General features: G+C 39.3%; 1 protein-coding gene across 1 annotated transcript in view; it reads left to right on the forward strand.

Annotated features, from left to right (window-relative positions):
* The window catches only part of MPPED2 (metallophosphoesterase domain containing 2), a 169,031-nt gene that overhangs the window by 81,769 nt on the left and 60,364 nt on the right, over positions 1 to 26,898 (forward strand). The window contains exon 3 of the mRNA XM_060104624.1: positions 1,371 to 1,596. Within this exon, the coding sequence (XP_059960607.1) occupies positions 1,371 to 1,596 (226 nt within the window). The remainder of the gene's footprint in view (positions 1 to 1,370; positions 1,597 to 26,898) is intronic.

Genomic DNA, 26,898 nt, shown 5'->3' on the forward strand with positions numbered 1-26,898 from the left:
TCTGACTGCTTTCACCTCTCTCCTAAGTCTCCCCCTTAACCCACATGCTATATATACAATTTTAATACTTATATTAAATTTTTAAATTTTAATAATTTTAAAAATTTTATACAATTTTTCAACAATTTACATTGCTGAAATCCAAGTCGGCCTATGACAAAACTTGCCTTCCCTTCCAAACAATGTAATTCTCTCCCCCACTATAAGCTTCATTAATTGAATCATTGATTCTGGATTGCTGGTAAGGACCAATTCTTACAACAAATGTATCCAATTTCCTGCTAGTGGTAACTTTCATTCTTCCTGGAATAGCAGGCAACATTAATTTTGCATTGGACCTAGGAGTCTCAGGAAGCTGGAATTATAGGCACCGTCGTCCCGCCCTTTTCCTCCTCAAAATAAAATGAAATAAAATAAAATGAGCAGCTGCCCAGTGGTGAGGCTTGAGGGATGGATAATGACAAAGAAGAGAAAAAGGCATTAATTTCAGGATGGGGGCAGCTGCCCGGCACTATCTCCCTTTGGATTTTGGTTCTTTTAGCATCACGGTGAGTTATTAATATGTATGGTCCGTACTTTATTCAAACATTATAAATCTATGCAGAAGTCTGGTGTTTGGGTTTTCCTTTATAGCTTTCATTCTTCTTCCCAGAATTATCTCATTTTGATCGGGAAACTTCTGCATAAAAAACACACATGGAGAACTCACATTTCCATACCATAAATATTAAAAGGGGTTTAAGCTTTACAGTTTCTTCTCCCATCCCAATGGGAGGAAATTTAGCCTTCTAATCAGGGGGCCATTCTTAATGTTCTTTTTATTCGCAAGCCAAAAGGTAAACTTTAACTTGCCGTATGAAATTGTACTGTGTAGTTCTTTTCAGTTATGTAAATTGTGAAATGCTTGGCTATGCCATGTCTTTTGTATGAAGCTTATACTAAAAAATCTAGCAGTTATCTGAGTTGTTAAGAATAGTTGGTTGGCTTACTTTTTAAGGGTCAAAACCAAGTCCAGACCTTTTTAAGACTCGTGATTAAAGTACTTTTTGCTGGATAATTATAAAGTATGGATTCGTCACAGTGTGGATTCATCACAGTGAATCTGTAGCAGACAGAAAAGGGAAATGGAACTAGCAAACTTAATGTCTCCTTAGTAGCTTTTTAGCTTCTGAGCAGCTTCCTATCTCCCGTTTATTGTCATTTTTGTTAGCATAAAAAAGTAGTCATAAATTTTGGTTCCCATGGAAATATAAAGGAATGCGTGAGCTATTTCATTTGGGGATACTGTCTGCTAATCACGCAGTCTCTGCTGTTGTACTTCGTGATGGGAAATGAACATGCTAATTGGTGCTTTTTTTTTCTTATTTCAGGAAACCTGCCATATGAATATAAAATAGTGATTGCTGGGAATCATGAACTGACATTTGATAAGGAATTCATGGCAGACCTTGTTAAACAGGACTACTACCGTTTCCCCTCTGTGTCCAAATTGAAACCAGAGGACTTTGACAACGTTCAGTCCCTCCTGACAAACAGTATTTACTTACAAGACTCGGAGGTAACAGTGAAGGGATTCAGGATATACGGTGCACCTTGGTAAGTGTTCATTCCAATAGTCTTCCCCTCTGTTTTTTTAGCTCAGCACTCAGAAAGCATGGTTCTGGCTTAGGTGCCTTAAACCAAAAGGATAAAGATGAAGAGAAACCTTTTGGCTGTATTTAGAACATAACACATATTTTGGCACTGCTGCAAAACACGATGCTTGTTGTTTTCATTGTGATGCAGATTTCTTCAGGCAAGATCAATGGGAGCATGGCTTTGGTAGATACGTGTCTGTCTGTGTGACCGGGGCTGCATGTGTGTCTGTGGGACACAGAAGGATTTGGTGGAAGGTAGCACTGTGTTACCCTTCACGCAGCTTCAGCCACTCTGAACATTCCATCAGCCTACGTGACTTGTTCCCATCTCATTTTACATTGGAAGCACTCATAAAATATCTTGCTTACATTAGAGTTTCTCAAATCTTGCTACACATCAGAATCACCTGACCAACTCTGAAGAAATACAGATTTTGAAGCCATATGCCCCTGAGACTCTGATTCTCCTTCCTGAGGTGGAGCCCAGTGACCTGTATTTTTAAAGCTCCCCAGACAAGACTGAAGCACAGACAGTTTGGAAGTTACTGGTTGAAAGCTCACTCCTAGAATTCTCAGTACTGAAATTCTCAGCTCTAGAAAACTTGAAGCAGGCGTGTATTCCTTGGGACCAGACAAGGAAACATTTTGACCTTGGCTCTATCAGTTGTCAGTTGTCTGGTTTTGAAGAAGTTAATTCATAGAGAAGGAACCTCAGTGAAAATAATACCTACTTTTAGAGGGTTATTATGCGGATTAAATTAGGTGATGTTTGCAATGGATTGAGAAGAGCGCCTGGTGATTTGCTTAGAATAACAATTACCATTTTTCAGGCCTTAGCTCTGCCACGAGATATTTATATGAACTTGAGCAAGTCACTTAGCCTCTAGAGCCAGATTTTTCATCTCTAAAATGGGAGTGTTAGATCAGAAGGTCAGTAGCAGAGGAATCTTGGATTTTTATTTATTTGCTTTCTTACTTTTTGAGAGCGCTATATGTATATAGAGCAGAAAAACTAATCTTTACTCACTTAACCTGGAAAAGTATCCCATTCCTGCCTTAGGAGTTGCAGATAAGGCTGGAAAAGGACAGGGTGAATTCAGATTGGCCACCCCACTCAACAGTTTGGATTGTCTTCTGTAAAATAGAAAGTTGAGATATTTCCTGTAATTTGGTTTTCTAGCTTTACTAGTTGGTATCCAGAAGGACTGATGAGTGGATACAGGAAATATATTTCCGTTTAAAATCAACCCGACTTTGATTCTGAACTCTTAATTGAGTACTTAACCAAATGTCAGGCACTAAGTCCTTTATACCTATTATCTCATTTTCTTCAAACCACCTTTAAGAGACAGCCACTATTGTGATTCTCATTTGGCAGATCAGAAAACTCGGGAACAGAAAGGTTAAGTGACTGCTCAAGAATCACACGGATTCTAAGTGCTAGCATCCTAATTTGAGTCTGGCTGCAGGGTACATGGTATGCCTGAGGTGGTGGTGGTAGTGCTGTGGTAATTGGTGGTTATAATCTGCAGTGTTTATATCCAGCTTTATGAATGCACATCAATTAGTTCTTTTTATATGTGACAAGGTGGTAAAGGGCAAGAGAACAAACAGCAGAAATTAGTCCTATCAAACAGTAATCTGAAAGCTGATCTTGGGGTAATGTAGGATGTCGATATCAGCATTTCTGGGTAAAGGGCAGGAGAGAGAGCTTTTTCAGCTTCACAGCTCACTTCTTAATGACTATGCAGTAGTTGAGGAATGACCTCTAATTGGCAGAGAAGCTCTACATGGAGTTGAGATGATTTTTTCAATAATTTAAGATGATTTTTGAAAAATCTTCAGAGCCCAGAACATTTCAGCCCATTCCTGAACAAACAGGACTTTCAGAGGTTCCCTGGATTGATGGTTGTTGGTGTGATGACAGCAAGCTTCCTCCATTATCTGAGCAGGTCCAGATCTGTTTAGGATAGGGTTTAGCTCAACCAGATTATGGCTGTGATGCATGAGGGAGTGATTTTGGATTCCGAGGCAGATCGTGTAGCACCTCAAGAAATAACAAAACATAGTAGTTCCAATATGCGAAGTGATGGGGCATAATTTGGTTTTGGTGGTGGTACAAACTTCGGACAAAGTTTATGTCTGAACTGGATTGACCTCATTCAAAATTTTTTATTTTAATATTGGAGAAACTGGTAAAGTCAAGAAAACACACAGCATTAGTCTTCTAAAATGTTACCCTGAAGTTGTTTATTACACACAGTTTATTGGGATTTCTAGAAAGTTTGAACTATTTCCTTTCTTTTTACAATGAGGGAGATCTTTAAATGGAATTTGTCTCACCCATAGGAATTGTTGATACTTTGTCTTTTTACCAAGAATACAGGGGTTGATGAACAGGAAATTGCAATTTCATCATATTTTTATGATGAAAATTAGTGTTAATATTAAAAAAATAATAATTAAAATAGTTTAAAAATTAATATTCCCAGAACTGCTGTACTCTGAACACTGATTTAGGAATGCCTATGTTAGCATTTCTATGCAAGGAGAGCAGATTTTCCCATTTCTGCTACTTATTTATTCAGCCTTGGGACCTTGGGCATTTTTCTGAAAGTCTCCATGCCTCCGTTTTCTCACCTCTAAAGTGAGAAATAGCAGTATTACTTCTCTCTCATGGTTGTTATAAGTGAGTTAATGCATCCACAGCATGCAGAAGACTTCCTGGCATAGAGTAAGTACTGGATAAGTGTTAGCTCTTACTGATGTAGCAGGGTTGGTGTTTCCAATGTACTTTATACCTTTGTCTAGAGACAATTGCACTAGGAGTCAGATGGGCTGGCTTCTACCCTTAGTTCAGTCTCTGCTGTTTGCACAACAAACCCCTTCTCTATTTTGTAAAACAGGGGTAATGAGGTCTGCCCCACATTCTCTCTGATGCCACTCACTTCAATAGTCACCAAAATTAGAATCTTTAAAGAGCATACATATTTGCAGGCATGCTTGATTATTTTAATATCTTGTACAATTTTTAGCTTCTTTCACTAGTAAGAATTTGACTGGAAGCAAATCTGGGGCGGGGGGATTTATGCTAGAGCTGCTACTCTCCTCCTATGAGAAATAAGGATTTTCCATCCTGAGATTCACACATAGGTGGACATCTGCTTAGTAACCCATTAGATACTCCAACTCCAAAATAATGTGAATGGTTTTAACTTTGATTTCCATGCTTTTCCTGTAACATTTCTGGAGGGAATATTAAGTTCTGATTTACTGATATTGCTAGTGGTTTTCATTTAAAGACAGAAATCAAAATAAGAACCTTGATACTAAGGATTTCCATCCTGTCACAGGTTTCTCAAAAATAATTGCCATCTCTGTGATAAACCATAATGGAAAAGAATATAAAAGAAGAACGTCTATATGTGTATCACTGAGTCACCTTGCTGTACAGGAGAGATTGCCACAACTTTGTAAATCAGCTAGACTTCAATCAAAAAAAATTTTTTTTTAAGTAATTGCTGTCTGACCAGGGAGAGAGCTTATTAACTCATGTATTTACAAAATGTGGATTGTGACTCAGTTTCACTCTAAACAAGGTATATTAGCTCATATTCCTTACATGTTTATAACTTGTAGTACCGCTGAAAGCTTCCTAAAGACCAGAGAGAATTAACGCAGTGTCTCCTAACTTACAATTTAGGAGGAATTTGTATATGGAAAATAACTTACAACAATCCTGAGCAGTCATGTGTGTTTGCAATTGGAGCACACTGTCGTGCCAATTAGATCTTCAAAGAAGAGGGTTTGGATGTGGTTTGATGGGTCTGGGAAAATCCAACGGCCTACACTGAAGAAGTTGTAAATAGGGTGCCTTATCCTGGAGGAAGGGTGCTCCCTTGGAAGGAAGACAAGGGTTGACCAGTTCTCAAGGGGCAGCCCGGCCTCAGGAAGCCTTCCACCCAGTTCTGTGGCTTCTGTATGTATTCCTTCGCCACCTCATTCTTCCAAGAATCGTGAAGAAAGGAGTCAGGCGTGATGTATTGTCATGGGACTAACAGTTCAGTCACAGCTTTTCTTAACTTCTCCTATTACATTTTCCCCTCCCTCTCTGGGGGACAGATGAGGGTCTTGTGTGGCCTAGCAGTTAGATCTGCCCAGGACTTTGCTCTCATAGCAGCACAGCTCGTGGATTTCTTGTATCCCTTGTGTCGATTTTCTGCCACCGAGGTGCTTCCTGATCTCCTTTTGTGATCACTTTCAGCTTTTGATCCCAAAAATGTCTTTTCCAAAGGCTGACTGTGGTCAGAAAAAGGAGACACAATTCTAATCTGTCAAGTAACAACCACTGATATTTGTGCTAATTCACTGCTTGTCTGGTCAGGGTGGAGGGGAGGTGGCATTTTGAAATCATCTTTGTATTTTTGGTTACTGGATCTGTAACCAGCATTTTAGTGCAAGTAGATTTCCATAAACTCACTCCTGGGACTGGGCATTTAAAAATCGACTAGCCCCTTCTTTTTTCTGATTTCAGTTGCTCTTTGGCTACTAAGATGCTTATGTAGAAAAAAAAAAAAAATCCAGGTGCAAACGGATCAGTAGCCAAGCCACAAAAAGTAAAAAGTCTGTCTTGCTCTGACCTGAGTGTGGCAGTTGTATTGTTCAGCAATGCACCTTATTCCTCTCCTGAACAGAAACACAGAGCTAGTCTCCTGTGACTTTTAATGAATATGAGCAGGGCTTTCCAATGTCCAGGAATTTGATCTCTACGCTGACCAAGGGGTCAGGAAAAAAGAGCACACTTTCTCATGTTAGAGTAGACCCAGGTGTAATTTGTCAGATTTAGTAATTGTAGAGGAAGTGCCTTAACTTCTGCAGCAGGAAAATTAGATCGAGCCTAGGCAGCGTAATTCTAAAATGGCTGAAATAGCAAGAGAAAGTCCATTGAGCTGCATTTTCAAAGGAAGTGTGTGCAGGATATTTTTTTTTCCTCCCTCTCTCTGCCTCATTTTGGATCATCAACACGTTGAGTTTGTCCATTCTGTTCAGATGTAATTTTCTCAGCATTTTTCAAAGTGGGAGTTAAGCGTTGATTCCACTCTCTGCAGCCTTTATAATTGTGTTTGCATCCAAACAGCTACAAGGTTGCTCACGTTTCCTTGTTCTGATCAGCACAATGGTATTGTAAGTTTACCCTGTCAGAAAGCTTCAGATATTTTTATTTCCAATTATAAGGTTTGTAATGCATCATGTATTTCGCTGACAGTCTTCAAGTTCTTGCAATAGCGAAAAAATTAACAGCAGATACTGAGTGAGAGGATGAGAAAACCAATTGGCAACTCATGATAAAATTCAGATCTGGGGATGGGTGGAATGGGCTCATTTATTTTATTTTCAAGTCATACTTTGTAATTAACTTGGGCCAGAAAAAAAAGGGAAGAAGAAGAAGAAAAGAAAGAAACATCTCCATGTTCAGCAGGAAAGTCCTTTCACGCTAAAGAACAGGACTATACGAACAAGACTGATTCTGTGCCACGATTTCAGGGATTCCAGCTTTTATTCAGGAGGTTTCAGGAAGGTATTGGCACAGAAACAGGTCTGTGTGTGTGTGTTAAACAAACATGCACTCTCCTTCTACACGATTCTGTTCCAGGGCCCAGGCTAACGTTTCATTTTTCTTGGCGTGAGGCCCACGGACTCTCCCATTCTGAAACCTGTGGCGGGTCTGTCCTGCTCTAGAATTACAGGCTCTGTTTACATTTTCGCCTGCTTCAGAATGCAGCTGACTGCTCTGAAAGCTGCACGGGATCAGCTTCATTTCTGGTTTAACAACCGCACTGTTTATTTGGAAAAGGAGAAAGCAAACCCTGTCCGCTTGCTTCCTACCTCCCATCGCTAGCCATACCAGTACATACCTTGGCAAAGCTGGTTTATGTGGAGTTTAGGACGTTGGATGCAACTCATACCTTTCCGCCTGCTTTTCGTGTGCCTTTAGCTGATGTGTTGGTGGTGGTCGTATAGACGAATGTGGAGGTGGGGTATAGAAGTGTTCCTGGGCATTCAGTTATGCTTGATGTCAGCCATTGGCATAATTTAAATTTTTGCCTGCGCATTCTGAGAGACCAACTCAATTAGCAAACGACGATAATATAAACTTCTATTTGGATGATATATTTCACTTAGAGAACTTTTACATGTGTTATCTCCTTTGGGCTTCACAACAATTCTAAATAGTTAAAACTTAAAACCAATTCTAAACAATTAAAAGGCAAAGGGCATGTATTCATAATAATTATTAATAATAGCCAGCATTTACAAGTGCTTGTATGTCTTGACAGTACGGCCCGGTGTTGCCTCCTATTGACAGAAGAAACCAAGATCGAGCTTTTGGCAGAAAAGGCGACTTGCCCAAAGTTAGTTTGGGGAGAAATAGGACTAGAATCCAGCCTTCCTTTGCTGAGCTCTTGAGGCTGAGCCGGGATATCCTAGTAACCGCACATGTCACTCTACTCCTTGACCTGAGGAAGCTCAGGAAGTGGCCACTTAGAAGCCTTGGCTGTTCCCATCTAGTTGCCAAAAGGACACACAGAAATCCAGGCCAGTCCTCTCAGGAGCTCTCAGGCTTCAGTGATGAGGTGCTTGAAGGTGAGGGGACAATGGGATGTTGGGGGGACCGAACAAAAGAATGATCCTGATCTTCCGCATGGTGTGCTCCAGAGCCTAGGGTTTAAAAAATGAGGATCTATACCTGTGCGTCATAAGACATGGATCAGCTCCTCTGGTGTTTCTACTCCATGGCGACAATTTCCGTTTCCTTTGCACACACATCAGAGGGGCAAGTATCGGGTATACGTGGCTATTTCCCTGTGAAGCACCAAGGAGCAGCTGAGAGACACGGCAGCCCAGGGCACACGCACCGAGAAGGAAGTGCTGACCATGCTTCCCCACGGAAGTCAGGCTGGTGTGGACCCACACACCATGCTCCAGGCAGACCTGGACTTCCACGATGAGACCCTGCCGGCTCGCTGCTGGGTGTTCTTTCATTTTCTCATGTTACACTGACAGGTTCCTTTTTAACCCAGAGTTGCTGCTGGTGGAGGGAAGGAGATGATACAGTGGCTCTAAGCTCCACAAGGGCGGGGACCCTGTCAGCTTTGTTCTCCATGCATACCCTAGGCCAGCCCAGGGCCTGGCACACAGTGGGTGCTCAGTCCATTTCTGCTGAATGAATGAGGGTGGTAGTGGTAAAGATGTGTCTGTGGCTGCCTGACTGAAGGTCCACACCTATGAGACACCCAGTTGCAAAAGAAAAAATATTTCCAAGACAAGATCAAGCATAGCCATGAATCTGCAAGGACAGCTAGAGATGGTAGAACAGAGTGGAACCAAACAAAGCACTAATCTATGTCCCTGAGCTCTTCATGAACATGTCTAGAGCCTTCCTGAACATTCGGAAAGATAGAGTGCACGGCATCTCTCCAGGTGAGCATGGTCAGGGAGCAGTGGGACAGACCTACCTAGAAGGCAGTGAGAATTTTCAAAGAAAGGCTCAAACAGTATTTTTAGACTCTTAATTGTCATTTCTGTACTGCATTTGCCTTATCCCCATGCTCTGAGTAGCTACAGAAATTTCTATTAGATTCGGAGACTACGTCTTCAAGCTACAGTAAAAGCAGCCAGCGTAAAGTGTGAGTTTGGTTGGAAGCTAAACCGAGTGGGCCCTCAGAATGTCCTTTGGACGTTAGAAACCAGTTATTAAACATGTAGTATTCTCTTTTCTCAGTGGTTGAGTTCTCAATGGTTGAATTCTTTGAGTTGAATTAAAGCCATACAGATTCTGTACCATTTATTTTCAAGCTATTTGGCAAACATGTATTTCTTATTTAATCCTTTGAGTTGTAAGTGTAATGTGAATTTCTCCAGATAGTACCAGGTGATGAGCCCATTGGCGTCCCTTTGACAGTTGTGACCCATATTTCCCGGGTTCCAGGCACTGCTGCTGCTCTGCCTTCCTGCATACATTTACGCTATAGCTCAGGTGTGCCCACAAGGAAGTCCAGGTAACTACACAGGTAGGTTCCTTCAATCCTCCCGATGATCCGTAGTGAGGGTGAATGGGCTTCGGACCCCACAGCTTGGAGGTTGCCACTTCTACCTAGTGCTCCGTTTTTGCCGGGAACCTCACCTGCATGGCCTCAGGTCACCCCTTTGCCCCTCTTGGTGAGTCTGCCTGCTGCCAGAGTCGTCTCACAGCCGAGTTACGGTGATCAAAGCCATGTTGTGTTCTGCGCTCAACAGGGGAGAGGCCCTGTGCCCTTCTAGGCTGCTCTGTAAGAGGACCATCAAAGGACGTCACTCAGCCTCCCAGAGAGTCACCTGTATGCCCGTGGGAGGCTTGTTGGGAGGCAGGACAGAACATGCTGTGCTCAGGGACATCCCTCTGACAGTGAAGGGTTTGTTGAAACTGGCTGAGCTCTTCTTGCTGATTCCCTCTTTCCTTAAAACATCAGTTCCTCAGGTTAACAAACTTCTGGCTGGACCTCCCCAGCAGGGAGACACCCCCTGAAAGGTCTGGTCCCCAGGCTGGACATAGCTTAAACAGCTGCAGCCCTGTTCTACCTACTGTCGGGAGAAGCAGTGTGTGTATAGAGGCCGCAGGCTTTAGCCTTTAGAAGCAGCTGTCCCCAGTGAGCTTGTGTCTCAGTTTTATCATTTAGAACTCACTTACCTTCTTAAGCATGTTGTTTCATCTCTGAGCCACAGTTTCATCTGTGAAATGGGTATGCAAAGAATAACAACTATTCCTTAAGCATCACCCACATACAGGTATTTTACGTAAAATAGTTTTTAAGCCTCACAGCCAACCTGTAAAGAAAGTAATATTTCCCCCATTTGGGAGATGATAAAATTGAAGTTTTATGATGAAAATAGAGAAGTTAAATAACTACACAAGGACACTCATTTCCTAAGTAGCAGAACTGGAAGTCTAACCTCCAAGCCTTAATTTTTTCACTGCTCTGTGTATTTTTCATGGGATTAAAATGTGATCGTGTATGTTAAGTTCCTGGCACTCAGTAAATGCTCAATAAATATTATTTTCTTCCCTGGAAAGTAATAGTTGTGTAGTTTTGTGATGGCTCTTTTTGTTTGTTTGTCTGTCTGTTTTCTTATCTTTTTTTATGATGGTATATCAGGGTGGAAGAGGAGAAGCAAAAAGGGACAGAAAGGAGGTGAATAAAAAACTTAGTCTAGGAAAATAGTTACCCCTATATGTGTGTGTGTGTATGTGAGGGAGGTGGGGAGAGAAAAGAATTTTTAAAAGCAAACATTGTATGGTTTCATTGCATGGCAAGTTGCTAATGATCTGGATAAGTGGAAACCATTTAGGAAAGGAACCCCATATATCAGCAGCATGTGGTCAAAGGACATGGAAGAGTGAATAGATGTCTGTTAAATGAAGACATATGGAGCATTTTAAGGTCACTTACATGGAGCATCATTTTAAATGTATGAGTAACGCTTGGTACTGCATTTTCACCCAGGAAAAAAATAAAGGTAATCTTGGATGGGAACTATAAATTGAAAGTGGAATGTTCTGTGAGGGCTGCTCAAACAGGAAGTTAGTGGCAAATCAGAAAGCTTTTGGATTAGCAGAATGTGTCTGCATTCTTTGAAGAGCAGAAAAAATGAGTTTGAAAATCTGCTTTAATTCAGGAGAGGATATAGGAAGATTGTTTTGTACAAATATTAGAAAAGATCAGCTAGGTTAAAGTGTAAATACAATTACTGTTACTAATCATGCCCAAGTATGAAATTTGCAGCGAAAAATGAAAAATAAATGAAGAGAAGCACCTGGGATATAAAACCTAATGTCTGGCATGGTGGGTTTAGGATGGATCACATTTTTTTAAAAAAAGCAGTGCTAACAGGGAGATCAGCTCGGTGCTTTGTGACCACCTAGAGGGGTGGGATAGGGAGGGTGGGAGGGAGACCTAAGAGGGAGGAGATATAGGGATATATGTATATGTATAGCTGATTCACTTTGTTATAAAGCAGAAACTAACACACCATTATAAGGCAATTATACTCCAATAAAGATGTTTAAAAAAATATAAAAAATTAATTTAATTTTTAAAAAAAACAGTGCTAAAATTTCATAGAACCTACAGTAAATCAACACTGAAGACTAAGTAAAACCAATGCTATGTGTGTAAAGGAAAAAAAAAGAGGTCAGAGCTGACACACTGATTTTCCATCTTCTCCTAAAATTTGTTATGAACTTCTTTTACATATGATGTACAAAATGATGGCACATAAAACTAAGTGCCTCTGATGCCTGCCTGGCTTTATAACTAGAGATGACTGTTTCTCTCACTACATTTCAAGCTACTTTATGCATTGAAATGATGGGACATATCAATTTTAATTCTAAATCCAGTAAGGTATGCTGACTTTCCGTGCCACACAAGACTCCATAAGCAATGGGAAGTAGCTTAAAGCATCATAATTCCAGAAATAGGATTATCAAAAACAGAAACTAGGGGAAAAAAAGTTTTTATTGTCTTATTGATTTAAAAGTCCAACCCCTCAAATCACTAGGCCATATCTGGGGCCTCTATTTTCATTTTGAATCAAGAATTAATAGAAAAAACCTTCTTGCTTTGATCTTTTCAGAATGAAATAAAAGCTGCTAGACTAAAACCTAATCAGAAAATGTTGATGGAAAAACTAGTTGGAAATAGGCTGTTGGGCTATTATTAGCCACCCCCCCCCCCCACTTTTTTTTTTTTTTCTTTCCTTGGGTGTTATGACTTAAGGGGAGAAATTGTGGAAAGGACATTTGTTTAAGAAATTCAACTCAAATTAATGAGTTTTGCTTTTATATTTAAATATATTAATACGTAGGAAACACTTGAGAATGAGGATTTTAGGCTGTGTTATGATGCCTCTGTTACTAAACATTTTTTAATGCTTCCCTATTTTTCAGATGAAACAGCAAAGACAAGTTATGTTTCTTACCCAAATTCAGCTTCTCCCTTAAAAAGATGTAGTAATTCTGTACAGGGAAGTACTTACCTGTAGGTCCTGCCGAATGAATATGAAAAACGGGAGACCTAAGTGTGTACATATAATGCTGGCCCTGACCTTTGTGCTTTGAAATAGCTCTTACCAGAGGCGAATGCTGCGTGGTTTGCTGGCTTACAGAGCAGCTTCAGAGGCAGAGCCAGGAGAGGTGAGGGAATTTTCAGGGTATTGAAGTGCCTGCCTACATTCAAACACACCATATGTGCCATTCAGTACTACTCTTAAAGGGAAAATCTGATATTAAGGAGGGTATTGGTTTTTAAGGTTATTTGTTATAGAAATTGCCTCTGTAGAGTTTGAACTCTGTTCTGAAAAGCCTGAGAGAAACAGGATCACTTCTTTGGAAATTTTGAAGTTTGGCTGGCCTGTAAACCACAGGCTTAACCATACTCTAAAGTCAGTTCTGAGGTTTTCTAACTGTTGATACTTATGATTTTCATTATAAATGTGTTTTTACTTTGTTGATTGTTGCAATAAACAGAATCATTGGATTACTGATAGAGCAGAATACACATATGCCAGAGAAAATCCATTTTCTTTGTCCATTGACTCAACTCTTCTTGTGAATGAGACCAAAAAAGCTTGTCTTTCTGGGTTTTCTACAAGTAAGAACAGGACAGAAAAAAAAAAAAAAGGTGAAAGGAAAATAGCTATTTCAGAATATCAAGGGTAGAAATCATGCAAAAAGTAGACATCTCAATTCCTAAAGATTATGTTTTCCAGGCTGTGTAAACTCTCTTCAGTTAATCGGACACTCACATGAATAAAAACTTTACAATTCCAGTGAAAATTCATCCATTCACCTGGTTTTGGTCATTCAAGAATTAGCATCAGACATCAGAAAGCAATGGTATGTTTTTCTTCTTACATGTAGCAGTAAGCTTTTCACAAGCTATATTCCTACCAAAAATATACAGAGGTATCAATAGCTTCACAAAAAAATGTATATACATATATAGAGAAAATGAAAACCGAAAGGTAATACACCACAAGTATAATAATGGTTTTCTCTTATGAATTGTTCTTTCTTTCTTTCCTTCTACTTGTCTGGGACTTTTATGTGTTCTTGCAGTGGGTAAGTTTTATTTTTACAGTCAGAAGAAAAAGCCACATTCTCTAGCTGTAAGATGTATGCTAGGGGTAATTTGGACATTGACTCTGTCATTTTTTCTAACTTTGTGCCGTCGTTGTGTATCTCATTCTTGCAGAGTTGTGGGCCTGCACATATGCTCACACTTCAGGGGTTACCTGTGTCACAGGCCATTGCCAAAGATGGGGGGGGGTTGGATGTGTGTCCTCATCAACAAGTTCTGTGTGTGCCCTGCTGAAATGGAAAGATTCCCAGAAAGCACCAGAGCTGTGCTTCGTTCTGCTGAAAATTTTTATTTCCTCTTTTAAATCAGTCTCTCCCAAAGAAGGTGGAACCCAGATGGCTCATTTGGTGCTGGGGTGACTGATGGAACCCAGCCCTCTTTGGTGCTGCATTTTTTTTTTTTTTTTTTTTTTTGCTGTACACGGGCCTCTCACTGTTGTGGCCTCTCCCGTTGCGGAGCACAGGCTCCGGACGCACAGGCTCAGCGGCCATGGCTCACGGGCCCAGCCGCTCCGCGGCATGCGGGATCCTCCCAAACCGGTGCACGAACCCATGCCCCCTGCATCGGCAGGCGGACTCTCAACCACTGCACCACCAGGGAAGCCCTGGTGCTGCATTTTTGATTCACCCCGCTGAGTGACTTGGGTCTGTGGGTCTGGCTTTACAGGATGCGACTTCAGTCAAGGAAAGCCTGGTGCCTACCTTTGCTTATTTGTATTCCAGTGCTGTACCCTCCCCTCCTCTCGTGTATCTTTGTTCTATTAATCTGCAAAACAGGGCTCGACTTGTGATTAGTCCTCGGAGCTTGTTTCTATTAATCAGCCTGCAAAACAGGTCGACTTGGACGCTTTTGTTCCAGAGCTTAATGTGTTCTCCTTGTCAGGCTGTGGTTCAGGCTGCTCGGTTTGCCTTAAATGGGACCAGGCAGTGAAATTTGGTTTTTATATGCTGATTGCATTGTCAAGAGAGAAAATACCATTTGAAAAGCCAACAAGAAAATGCTAATGTAGAATTGTAGAGATGTGTTTTAGGAAGAGGAAAAGTTTACAGAAAATATAACTTGTGTAGCTTGGTTGTGTTGTAGGATACACTGCAGAGTGCAGTTGACTGGAACAGAAAATAAAGCATCAAATATGTTATATAGTCAAGAAGTATGGTGTGCGGCAAAGGTTGCCTATAAATAATAATTTTATGTGTATTTATATGTAATTTTCTTTTGATAACTTAAAGTGGGAACAACATCCTTTTTGCCACAATATTGAGGGATTATAAGAAGACCCAATACGATTTTGTGAGTTTCCTTGCTCTTTTCTTCCCACCTTCCCTTGTGCTGAAGGACCTTGGCACAGATTAAAATTATTCTACCTGTTAGGTAGGGGGAAACTCTGTATCTCAATTTTGTTATCTTCATTATCAAGGGACAAGCATTGACCTAACTGTGTGAGACAGAGTGTGGGTGAGCTGAGTGATGATTATAAATTGCTTTGTAAAATGCTCATTATCACCATTTAAAAAATTCTGCTAACTCTAATGTGAGAAGGATAAGATTGCTGGAAAAGAATTTTAAGGTGTAACTTTTCCCAGTGACGGGGATGCTATTGGAGAAAAACAGTTTTCTACTGGAAGTCATCTTTTACATCTCTAAAAATTTCTAGTGAATTTCAGCCTTCATTACTTGTGAAATAATACCCCCTCTAAAAAAAATAATAATAAAGAAATCTGTTGAAGTATATGCAAGGAGCAAACTGTCAGAGCCCCAAATTAAATTTGTCATCAGTGATAAATTTAGTGCTATAAGATACTTTAATAAGTGCTTCAGTGTGATTTATTGGTTTTGTGAGTTACCAAGAGTATATTATGTCTTGTACAGAACTTAGCAGAAGCAATTTCTGACTAGACCTTCCTTGATTAAAAAAAATGAAGTCTCATTTTAGTCGCGGTGGTAATTATTTTAGTGCCAAATTGGAAGGTAAGCACACTGTAGTTCTGTCATTAATATAAAAAAAGAAAGAAAAGAAAAAGACAAAAATGCAAAAGGGAAAACATTTGAAAGGTTCTGGTTCTTTATTTTTGCACATACTTTATTTCCTTCGTGTATACTGGGTGTCTAGGCTGTTTTACTGGTTGGGACTTAAGTTGCAGCCATCACACATATAATCACTAATGAGTGTCAGGATTCAGCTGCTAATTTGAAAGGCTTTGTGGCTCTTTCACCCCAGACACTAGCAGCTTCATTAGGCTCTGCTTTGTCCAACCTGACCTTTGCTGGCCTCTAGATCACAGCTAAATACCAACATTACACCAACACTCTCCCATTGAAACAGTCCAGACCTGATTCCTTTGGTGCATATCTTATCAGAATCTGCTCCTGACATAAACTTGGGTGCCTCATGCCGCATAATTAGGATTGCATTCCCCCAAAGAGGCCTATTTCCTCACACCCATGAGAGTGTTCAGTTTGATTGGAGATTTGAATTTTAGAGCAATTAGCAAATTTCTGTCCTTTTTTTTTTAATGTTCTTTTAAAAGGCATAATTTTTAAATGTGTTTTTATGGGAAAAGCAACAAAAAAAATTTTTTCCCTTGGGGAAGGAAAACCCATACAATTTATTATTAATGGCATCAAATAAGAAAAAAAAAAGGAAATCTAACAGTGTTTTATTTTTTCTTTAGAGGTTTGTCTTTGGGAGTGCACTGTCCTTAAAAATCAAACCAGTTAGCAAGCAGGTGGCGGAGAGCTTTCTATTTGTTGTGCTCTTTTAAACATCCTGAGAAATAAAACGTTGGCATGATTTGTCAAGCTTTAGGTTGTCGGGAAGGAAAGCCTTTATTTCTCAGTGACATAGTTTGTAGATTCTCCGCCTGCTGTTCCCAATTCCCAAAGAAATTATTCTGCATTAGTTTAAATTTTTACCCTATAGTTGCTATAAAGCAGTAGTCAGGTGGTGGTGTCTTTTGGCATGGTCTGTGACTATCAACTAGGAAAATAAATCCTTATAAACTTCTTTCTCATCAGATCCAGTCTTCCAAGCCAGGTCTCCAGTGATCTTATTTTGAAGTGGTTTGAATTCTCCTTCTTTTTACGGAGAGTCATAAAATTAGAGATGGGCAGGAGCTCTCTGATTGCATCACTTTTTCCACCCCTTTGGCCAGTGGCTCCCCTCCCTCCAGCATATTCCCTGGTGTTCCATTCAGCCTCAGTTAGGATACTAAGACCAGAGAGGCTTCTTGTTCAGTCCCCTCTGGGAAAATGTCCCACGGTCCTTGACATGTGGGTATGCTTTCAGGCATGCAAGCTGAAGTTTTCTCCATTTTAAGAATCCTCTGCATTCTTACCTTCAGTCTCTCTTCTTATTCCTTGACCCTCAGGAACTTTTCCTGTCTCGGTCAAACAGCCTGTATGTATTGTGAACAAAGAAACAATCCACACATGCATGGTTTTGTCTTTTTATCCTCCTCATTCAAAATGACAGCATTATTTAGGGGATTTTCTCATTATTAACCATGTGTCTAAGATGTGCCTAAATTCGAATAGTCCATAAATTTTACCTATAAATGAATCTCATAAATCCTAAGCCATTTTATAGGCCCTGTGACCAGAGCTTCTCAGAATCTTGTTGGTATTGAGACTTTTCAGGAATCTAAGATCAAGATGAGGACTCTGTTTTTAGATGGACAAAATTAAATTTATCGAAGTCCTTGGTTCATGACACACTGTTCTCATGGGCCTGTGCATATCCCTTATTATTATCGTGTTATTTATCCATTTATGAATAATGTAGTGAACATCCATTGACCCACACTACACAGCCAGAGAACTAGACTACTGACAATAATTTGTGTTTGTCTTTGTGCTTTCCCCTCTCTTACTGTTACGCCTTCCTTCTCCAGGTATACATTAATTTGAATTTTGTCTTCTCAAATAGATACAGGAAAAGCTTTTGACTAATTTCAACATTCATTCATAAAAACTCTCAGCAACTAGGAGTAGAAAGGAACTTCATCATCTGATACAGGGTCACAACCTACTGTTAGCATCAGAGTTCATGGTAAATATTGAATGCTTTCAAACTAAGATCAGGAAAATGTAAGGGTTCTTGGACTCACACTTCTAGTCACCAATTTTTGGAGGCCCTAAACCGTGTAATAAAGCACAGAAAAGAAATAAAAGGAATGAAGATTGTAAAGGAAAAAGTAAAAATGTCTCTTTTTTGCATGTGGCATGGTTGTTAATTTAGAAAATTCTAAGGAATCTCCAAAACAACAGAATTCTAAGGAATTGCTAAGAATCAAGAAGTAATAAGTAAATTTAGCAAGGTTACAGGGTAAAGGGCTAGTATATAAAAAGCAACTGCTTATTTATATACTAGCAATATAAAATTGAAAATGAATTTTTTAAATGTTAATTACAATAGTACCAAAACCATAAAATGGCAAGGGTAAATATAACAGAAGATCTGGAGTATCTTTTCACTGAAAATTAAACAATATTGCTGAAAGGATTAAAGAAGACTTAAACAAGTGAAGATATACTGTGTTTGTAGACTGTTCAGTCCTCCCCCAATTAATCTATAGGTGCAACTTAGTCTACCAGCTGAGTCAAAATCTCAGCAGACTTTTGATTTTTGGAAATAAACAAGTTGATTCTAATATTTTTTTGAAAATGAAAAAAGAAGATCTAGAATAGCCAAAAGTAATTAAAAAATAAAAGTTGATGGACTTATATTATCTGATATCCAGACTTACTATAACTCTTTTAATAATCAAAACACTGTGATAATGGTGAAAGATAGACATATAGATCAATGGAAGAGAAAAAGGAGTCCGGAAACAGACTCACACATATATGGTCAAATGAGTTTTGACACAGTGCCAAGGCAATTTAAAGAGGAAACAGTAGTCTTCACAGTGCCAAGGCAATTTAAAGGGGAAACAGTAGTCTTCAATCAACTTGGACAAATATATGGAAAACCTGGACTCATACCTCACACCATATACAAAAATAAATACAAAATAGATATTATACTGAAATAGAAAAAGTAATTCTATAAAACTTCCAGAAGAAAACTTAAAAGAAAATATTGGGATAGGCAAAGATTTCTTGGGCACATAAAAAGCATGAATCTAAAAGGAAAAAAATGACAAATTGAACTTTATCAAAATTAAAAACTTTTCCTGTTCAGAAAACACCATTACAAAAATAAAAAGGCAGTCCACAATCTGGGAGAACATATTCTCAGTATATAAAGCTCACAATTATGTAAATCTATCCAGAATATCTGAAGCACTCCTACAACTCAATAATAAGAAGACAGATAGCCCAATAAATGGTCAAAAGTTTGAATTGTCTCTTCATAAAGAGATATATACAAATGGCCATTAAGCATACAGGAAGATATTCACCATGATTAATCATGGTGGACATGCAAACTAAAACCACAGTGAGATACCACAATGCACTGTGTAGAGTGACTAAAATTTCTGACAATACCAAGAGTTACAAGTATGGAGCAACAAATAGAACTCTTACACACAGCAGGTGTGAATATAAAATGGTACAACATCTTTGGAAAACTTTTGGCCGTTACTTAAAAAGTTAACCCACACCTACCATACAACCTGGCCATTCTGCTCCTAGATATTTACCAAAACAAATGAAAATATATGTCCAAGTAAAGATTTGTACACAAGCATTCATAGAAACTTTATCCACAATAACAAAACCCAGGAAATAGCCCATATGTCCATCAACAGGTGAATGGATAAACGAGTATAATATAGCCATACATTGGAATACTACTCAGCAGTGAAAAAGGAGTGAACTACTGAAACATGCAATAATATGGATGAAGCTCAAAATTTTATACTGAATGAAAGAAGCCAGACACAAAATAGTATGTAAAGTATGATTCCATTTGTGTGAAATTCTAGAAAACACAAACTAATCTAATTTGACAAAAAGATCATCAGTGGTTGCTTACACTGGGTGTAGAGGGAAAGGAGTACTGCAAAGGGTACAAGGAATATTGGGGGCAGGTGATGGAGACGTTTGGTGTCTTGATTGTGGTCATGTTTCATCATCACAGATGTGTATACATATCAAAAATTCCATCAAATTGTATACTTTAAATGGATACAGCTCATTGTATGTAAATTTTATCCAAATAAAGTTGATTTTAAAAAGGATATTAGGCTGCATGTAGTCTTCTGGGGCTTTCTTATTTCATTCAACACTTATTGGTATGTTTAATCAAATATTTGAGGAAAGGAGGGAGGAAGGAAGGAAAGAGCTAATAAGATATATTTATGCCAGTTATTTCTTTCATAGGAGAAAACATAGGAGAAAGATGGGAAGAAGTTCATCTTCCTAAACAAAACAACCCAATTTCTAGATTCCATTATCTGTCCATCTTAGATATAAGAGAATGGCCTTTCTAGAACGAAGTTTACCATAACTTATAGCCCAATGCTATTGCTGCTTTTAATAATCAGGAAAAGTTCAATTTGTATCAGCAACATTCTTTGTCAAGTTACATAGCTTTGTGTGTGTGTGTATGTGTGTGTGTGTGTTGGAGCAGCAAAGCAGGATGAGGGTATTCGTTAAAACTCTTGGTTACAAGTAACAAATCTATTCAAAATAACTCAAGCAAAAATGGGAAATTATTGACTCATGTAACTTAGAAGTCTGTGGAGATAATGGCATCAGGCATGGCTTGACCCAGATACCCAGGCATTATTATAGGCCAGCTCTATTTCTTGGCTAGGTCTTCAGGTGTTGACTTCATCTGTAGACAGACTCTCCCTTGTGATGGCTGCTGACATGTTCAGCTTTATATTCAATCAAGAGAGTCTAACCATCTCAGCTTGATTTACATGTCCTTCCTAAAACCAGTCAGTGTGGGAAGAAAGATGGAACGCTCTGATTGGCTAGGCCTAGTCATGCGCTCCTTCCTCAGGCAGGCAGGGGGTGAGGTGGACCCTACCTGTACCACTCGAATTAACAATGGAATAGAGGTGAGTTTTCCAAGGAAAATTGGTGTGCTGTTACCAGAAGAAGGCGGACTGAATGTTCCACAGACAAAAATAATAGTCTGATCATCCAAACGCACACACAAAAGATACCTGATGTGGATAAGAAGAGGAATATCTTGTCAGTGGTAAAGTTTTTAAGTTTCTGGTCCCACTTTTCTTGCAGCCTATTTTTTCATGAACCATGGTCATTTTTTCATCCCAGTATCTTTGCTTCTGGCACTGGAAGCTAGAAACACTCTCAACAGTGGGTGGCAGCGATGATGAATTGAAAATTCTGGATTGGCATATGCCTTTATTTATAATGGACCCAGCAATCTGAGATTCTGACATAGCTGTACTGGTTACCTATAGCTATATTTTAAAAAAATCACAACATTTAGATGCTTAAATAACAGACGTTTTTTATCTTACAGTTTCTGTAGGTGAGGATCAAGGCACAGCTTAGCTGGGTCCTCTGGCTAAGGGTTTATAGACCATATAGTCAAGGTGTTGTCCAGAGATATAGTCTCATTTCAAGGCTAGACTTGGGTAGAATTCACTTCGATGATCACTTTAGTGGTTGTTGATAGGATTCAGTTCCTTTCAAGTTGTTGGACTGAGAGCCTCAGTTTCTTGCAGTTTCTTGTTGACTTTTGGCCAGCAACCTTCCTCAGTTCTTTGCCATGTGGGCCTCGCCATAGGGTAGCACACAACTGGGCAATTGGTTTGAATGAGAGAGAGAACAAAAGAGGACCAGCAAGATGGAAGCCAGGGTCTTTTGGTAATCTAATCTCAGAAGTAACATCCTATCATCCTACCATATTCTTTTCATTAGAAGTACGTCACTAGGCCCAGCCCGTACCCTTAGCCGAGGTGGAAAGGATTACACATGGGCATGAATAGCAGGAAGTAGGATCATTGGAAGCATCTTAGAAGCTGTGCATGACAGTGACAGTGGCAGTGGCTGTAGAGGAGGGAATTTGCCCATCTCCCTTGCCGTTGAAAAGTTTTGTTTTGGGAACTTCGAATGGTGGCCTGGGTGCATGAAGTGGACTAAGGAAATTCCCACAGTAGGATGAGGGCTTTGGCAGGAGGGGGTTTTATGTTTATGGTTAGAAGTTGGATTGTGGGATACAGAAAATTATTACAGAAACAAACTGAAAAAATAATTGCATAACAGGAGGTGAAATAGAGATGCACACAAAGAGTTATGTTTAAAAATGTAAACATTTTTCTTTTTGACATTTGATTTTTTAATTTCCATATGCAATGCAATGTTTAGGCACGCTGCTTGGGATGCTATTTCTAAAAAATCGTTGACCATTTTTCAGAATATCCTTTTGGTTTTAAATACTGGTCAGGAAAAACAAATGATGTAAAAATATGGGAATAATTTTCTATTACAGAAATGAAAAACTGATTTGCATCTAAAAGTGCAGGAAGTGAAGTAGTTTAACCCTTTCACCAGACAGTATGGCAATATACAATATATTGCTTCAGCTGTTTGAGAAGGCTGTGATGTATTTTTATACTGACATAGAAAATTATAAATTACATTGAATTAGTATCCATAATCACTATATATGTACACAAACCAGTTCTAAAAAAAAATACATTGGTTTAGAATTTACAAGTGAAAACCTCACAAGGTACAGTAAAACAATTAACATGCTTAGGTGCCATATTTTGATTTCTAGTTTAAAAGTACTAGCCTGTAAAATGAACGCACTCTTAATTCCATTAGCAGCACGAGCATTTTTCCACTGACTTGCCTAATATGATTTAGGTATGTTGAATATGCAGATTTCTCTGAAACTTCATTGGTGTTGCTTGTCAAGAAGGTAAATTTTGGTGACTGGGTTAAAAGGCAGATGCACAACCAAAACAAAACAAAAAACAAAAACAAAAAAAACCCAAACAACAAGCCACGTACACTCCAAATATTCTAGTGTTTCACCTGTAGGGATAATCAGTTCAAGCAAACAAGACTTTACCAGAACATATGGCTTTACAATAACATCAATTTATCAACTAAGTTGTAGCAATAAATACTTAATCTCTACCAATAGACTTACATTTTTTGATCCACTTTAAACAATACAGAAAACAGTTACCAATCAAAAACTGGTTATAGAAAGAACACCAAGTATTTCTTATTCAAAATCACTTTTGTAAGTTAGAACAACCAAAATAACACTTAGAATTAGCAGGGGAAAAAAAAAAAAGGAAAAAGAAGAAGGGAGTAACGGAAGGAGGGAGGGAGGGAGGAAGGAAGGAAATAAATGACTTGAATGTCTAAAAGCAGGAGACTGATTCAAAAATTGCAGTATATTTATATGATAGGATGTGATGTAGTGATTAAAAATAATTTTTGGAACAGTGGTTTTAAACTTTTTTGACCACAACTCACAATAAAAAATCTGTTTTACATCAAAAATAAATATACACAAACTTTTACTTGAAATTAAAATTTCATCTTATCCTTTGTATATAAGATGTACTTTTATATTCTTTATTCTATTTCATATTTTAAATTGTGATAAAATATACATAACATACAATTTACCATTTTTACCATTTTTAATTGTACAGTTCAGCGACATTAAGTGCATTCACACTGTTGTACAGTCATCACCACTATTCATCTTTGGAACATTTTCATCTTCCCCAAATGAAACTCTGTACCTATTAAACATTAACTCCTGTCTCCCCTTCTCCCAGCTCTGGCAACCACCATTCTACATTCTGTCTCTATGAATTTGACCATTCTAGGTACCTTGTACAAGTGGGATAATAAATATAAGTGAAATATACCTATATATTTACATGCAATACTTATCCTTTTGTGACTGGCTTCTTTCTATTTATTTATTTATTTATTTATTTTTGGCTGCCTTGGGTCTTCGTTGCTGCACATGGGCTTTCTGTAGTTGCAGCAAGTGGGGCTGCTCTTCATTGCAGTGTCCGGGCTTCTCATTGCAGTGGCTTCTCTTGTTGTAGAGCACGAGCTCTAGGCATGCAGGCTTCAGTAGTTGTGGCACATGGGCTCAGTAGCTGTGGCCTGCAGGCTCTGGAGCACAGGCTCAGTAGCTGCGGCACACGGGCCTAGCTGCTCTGCAGCATGTGGGATCTTCCCGGACCAGAGCTCGAACCTCTGTCCCCTGCACTGGCAGGCGGATTCTTAACCATTGCGCCACCAGGGAAGCCCTGGCTTATTTCAGTTAGCATAATGTCTTCAAAGTTTATCTATGTTGTAGCATGTATCAAAATTTTCTTTCTTTTTAAGGCTGAATAATATTCCATTGTACGTATATTCATCCATCTGTCAAAGGACATTTGGGTTGATTTCACCTTTTGGTTATTTTGAATAATGCTGTTATGAACATGGGTGTATAAATACCTGTTCAAGTCTCTGCTATCATTTCTTTGGGAGTATATAGCCAGACGTGGAATTGCTGGATTATGCTATATTTAATTTTTTGAGGAATTGCCTTACCACTTACACAGTGGCTACACCATTTTACATTCCCATCAGCCATGCACAAGGATTCCAGTTTCTCCACATTCTTGCCAACACTTGTTTTTTTTTTTTGATGATAGCCATCCAAATGGGTGTGAATTAGTGTCTCATTATGTATTTCTTTTTTTTTTTTGGTACACGGGCCTCTCACTGTTGTGGCCTCTCCCGCTGCGGAGCACAGGCTCCGGACGTGCAGGTTCAGCGGCCATGGCTCACGGGCCCAACCACTCCGCGGCATGTGGGATCATCCCGGACCGGGGCACGAACCCGTGTGCCCTGCATAGGCAGGTGGACTCTCAACCACTGCGCCACCAGGGAAGCCCTGTATTTCATTTTTTAAATGCAGGTCCCTAAAATCTTTTCATGACCTGCTAATGGGACATAATCCTCAGTTGGAAAAAGAATTCTTCTCTGAGATTGTTGGATGAAAAAAGTCAAAGTATGGTCCCAACTTAGTGGCGGGGCCAAAAAGCTTTGTGCAGAATATGAAGAGTGCCTCCAACTAGTGGTGGTGTCAGTGATTTTCAAATTTTCTTTGTGCTCTTCCAAAATCTTTGAAAGTGAAAATGTGTTTATTTTCTTAAAAAAAAAAAAAAAGAGGTTGTTTGTGCCTATGTGTGATGGGTTTTTGTGAAGGGACTGTAAGAATTAGAAAACTTAGAAGAATGTACAGGAACATGTATATTCCCAAAGAAATGAGCCCCAGTGGGTCAGTGAACAAGTATTTAGTGCATCAAACTCTGAGACTGTAGTAATGAGTAAGAGTGTGTGGTCCTTCCTCTGGAGCTTACATTCCAAGGCACAAAAAAAGATGCATTCAAAGCAGATTGAATATGATTTGCATAGGCTGTTAGATACTGTGAAGGGTGTCCTTGGTGTGCTGAGAAGGAGATTCGGAGGCTCTGTGTGAATGTACTTGGAGCAAATGTCTGAAGCCTCCCCATGAGCATCAGGTTGAAAATCGCTGTTGTCTCACAGTATCCTGAACTGCATCCAGGGTTCTTTCCTCCCTTGGCTTTCATGCTTCACCTGAGGAGTGTAAACATAGTCTGTACAAGTACCCAGATACAGTCCACAAATGGTGGGCACTGTATATAGGATTAACAAGAATCACACGTGACCTTACCAACCCTGAAAAGAGAAATGATTTTTGTCAATTGACTGCATAAGGTTTATTAGAGATTATTCTGAATCTGTGTTTTAAACTGATTCATTGTCCTTCAGAGATCCTTGGATTCTGGGTCCATGAGAAAAATAAAGCAAATTAGGGAAGATGGACATTCTCAGGGGATCCTTCTAGAGCCCCTTCTCAGTGGTAAAACTTATTTTTATCCTGTCTTGGATTTCATTTGTTCATTAGTTTAGTGAACATTTGTTGAGTTGCCTGCTCAGTGCACAGTGCTAGACGCTGGCAATATGAGAATGAACAAAACAAAATACTGACCCTAGAAGACCTCATAGGTCTCTTACTAAAGAGAGGACAAGTCGCTCATTTAACAGATTGTCACAAATGCTACAGCTAATTTTGTAAGATTCCTTTGGAGACAGACATGATGAGTACCCGATTCAGCTTTAGGTGGGTAAGGAAATCCTTCAGGAAGACTGAGAAGAATCTGTAAGAGGATATTTCAGGCGGAAAGAGCCACACATACAATGAATAGAAGCAATTAAGAATTTAGGATCTGCAAGTAATTCCGTTTTCCTAAAATGTTGGGTGTCGTAGGGTAAGACGGCCATAAAGAGCGTGATGAGCCAGGTGAAAGAGTTTGGACTTTATCTTCTGGTTCTGGTGAGGCCATGGAAAGGTCTGAAGTGGGAGAATTATTTGGCTCTATTTATCTTTTGGAAAGAACTCTAGCAGACGAAAATGAAGGGAGTGAGGAAGGAAATGAGACTGGGAACAATAATCAGAAATGTTGTAATTGTCCAGGAACAAGATGTTGAGAATCCTCCTTAAAACATTCTCAGGAGGGATGAAAAAGACAGCAAGACTCCAGGAATGTTGAGAAGATAGAATTGAAAGATTTAGGACCAATGGGCCAAGGGTAAGGGAAAAATTTAGATTTCTGGCTTGCCAACTAATTAAATAATTCTAGTAACCTGATAATGGACGTTAACATTAACGGAGTCTTTTTCCAAGGAGTCCTATTTTGAGAGATGTTTGATTATTTGTCTTGGATATAGCTGGGCACCTTCCTATGTGGCACATCCTACAAGCTTCCTTCTTTCATCGTCCTGGGAGGCATAGTCATGTAGAGTCTCAGAGGTCCGAAGCCTACTCAGGATGACTTGAGGTGGATGAGGTGGGGGAAGAAGCAAAGAGAGAAGCATCCATTGAAACCAGACACTGGGTGCCAAGTGTTGGGCTGAAGTAGTAGCAGGGTGAGTGTGCAAGGAATAAGCTCCCAGGTCATCAGCTGGGAGGGCTGGGAGATTTTTGGAACTTAGATACAAGTAGCTCAGAGCACGGATGATTTAAATAAGGCTGTGAATGATATGAAGATGTTGGCACTCTACTTTTTTTTTTTTTTTAATTGCGGTATGCAGGCCTC

This window comes from Mesoplodon densirostris, chromosome 7, assembly GCF_025265405.1.
Source record: "Mesoplodon densirostris isolate mMesDen1 chromosome 7, mMesDen1 primary haplotype, whole genome shotgun sequence".
Lineage (NCBI taxonomy): Eukaryota > Metazoa > Chordata > Mammalia > Artiodactyla > Ziphiidae > Mesoplodon > Mesoplodon densirostris.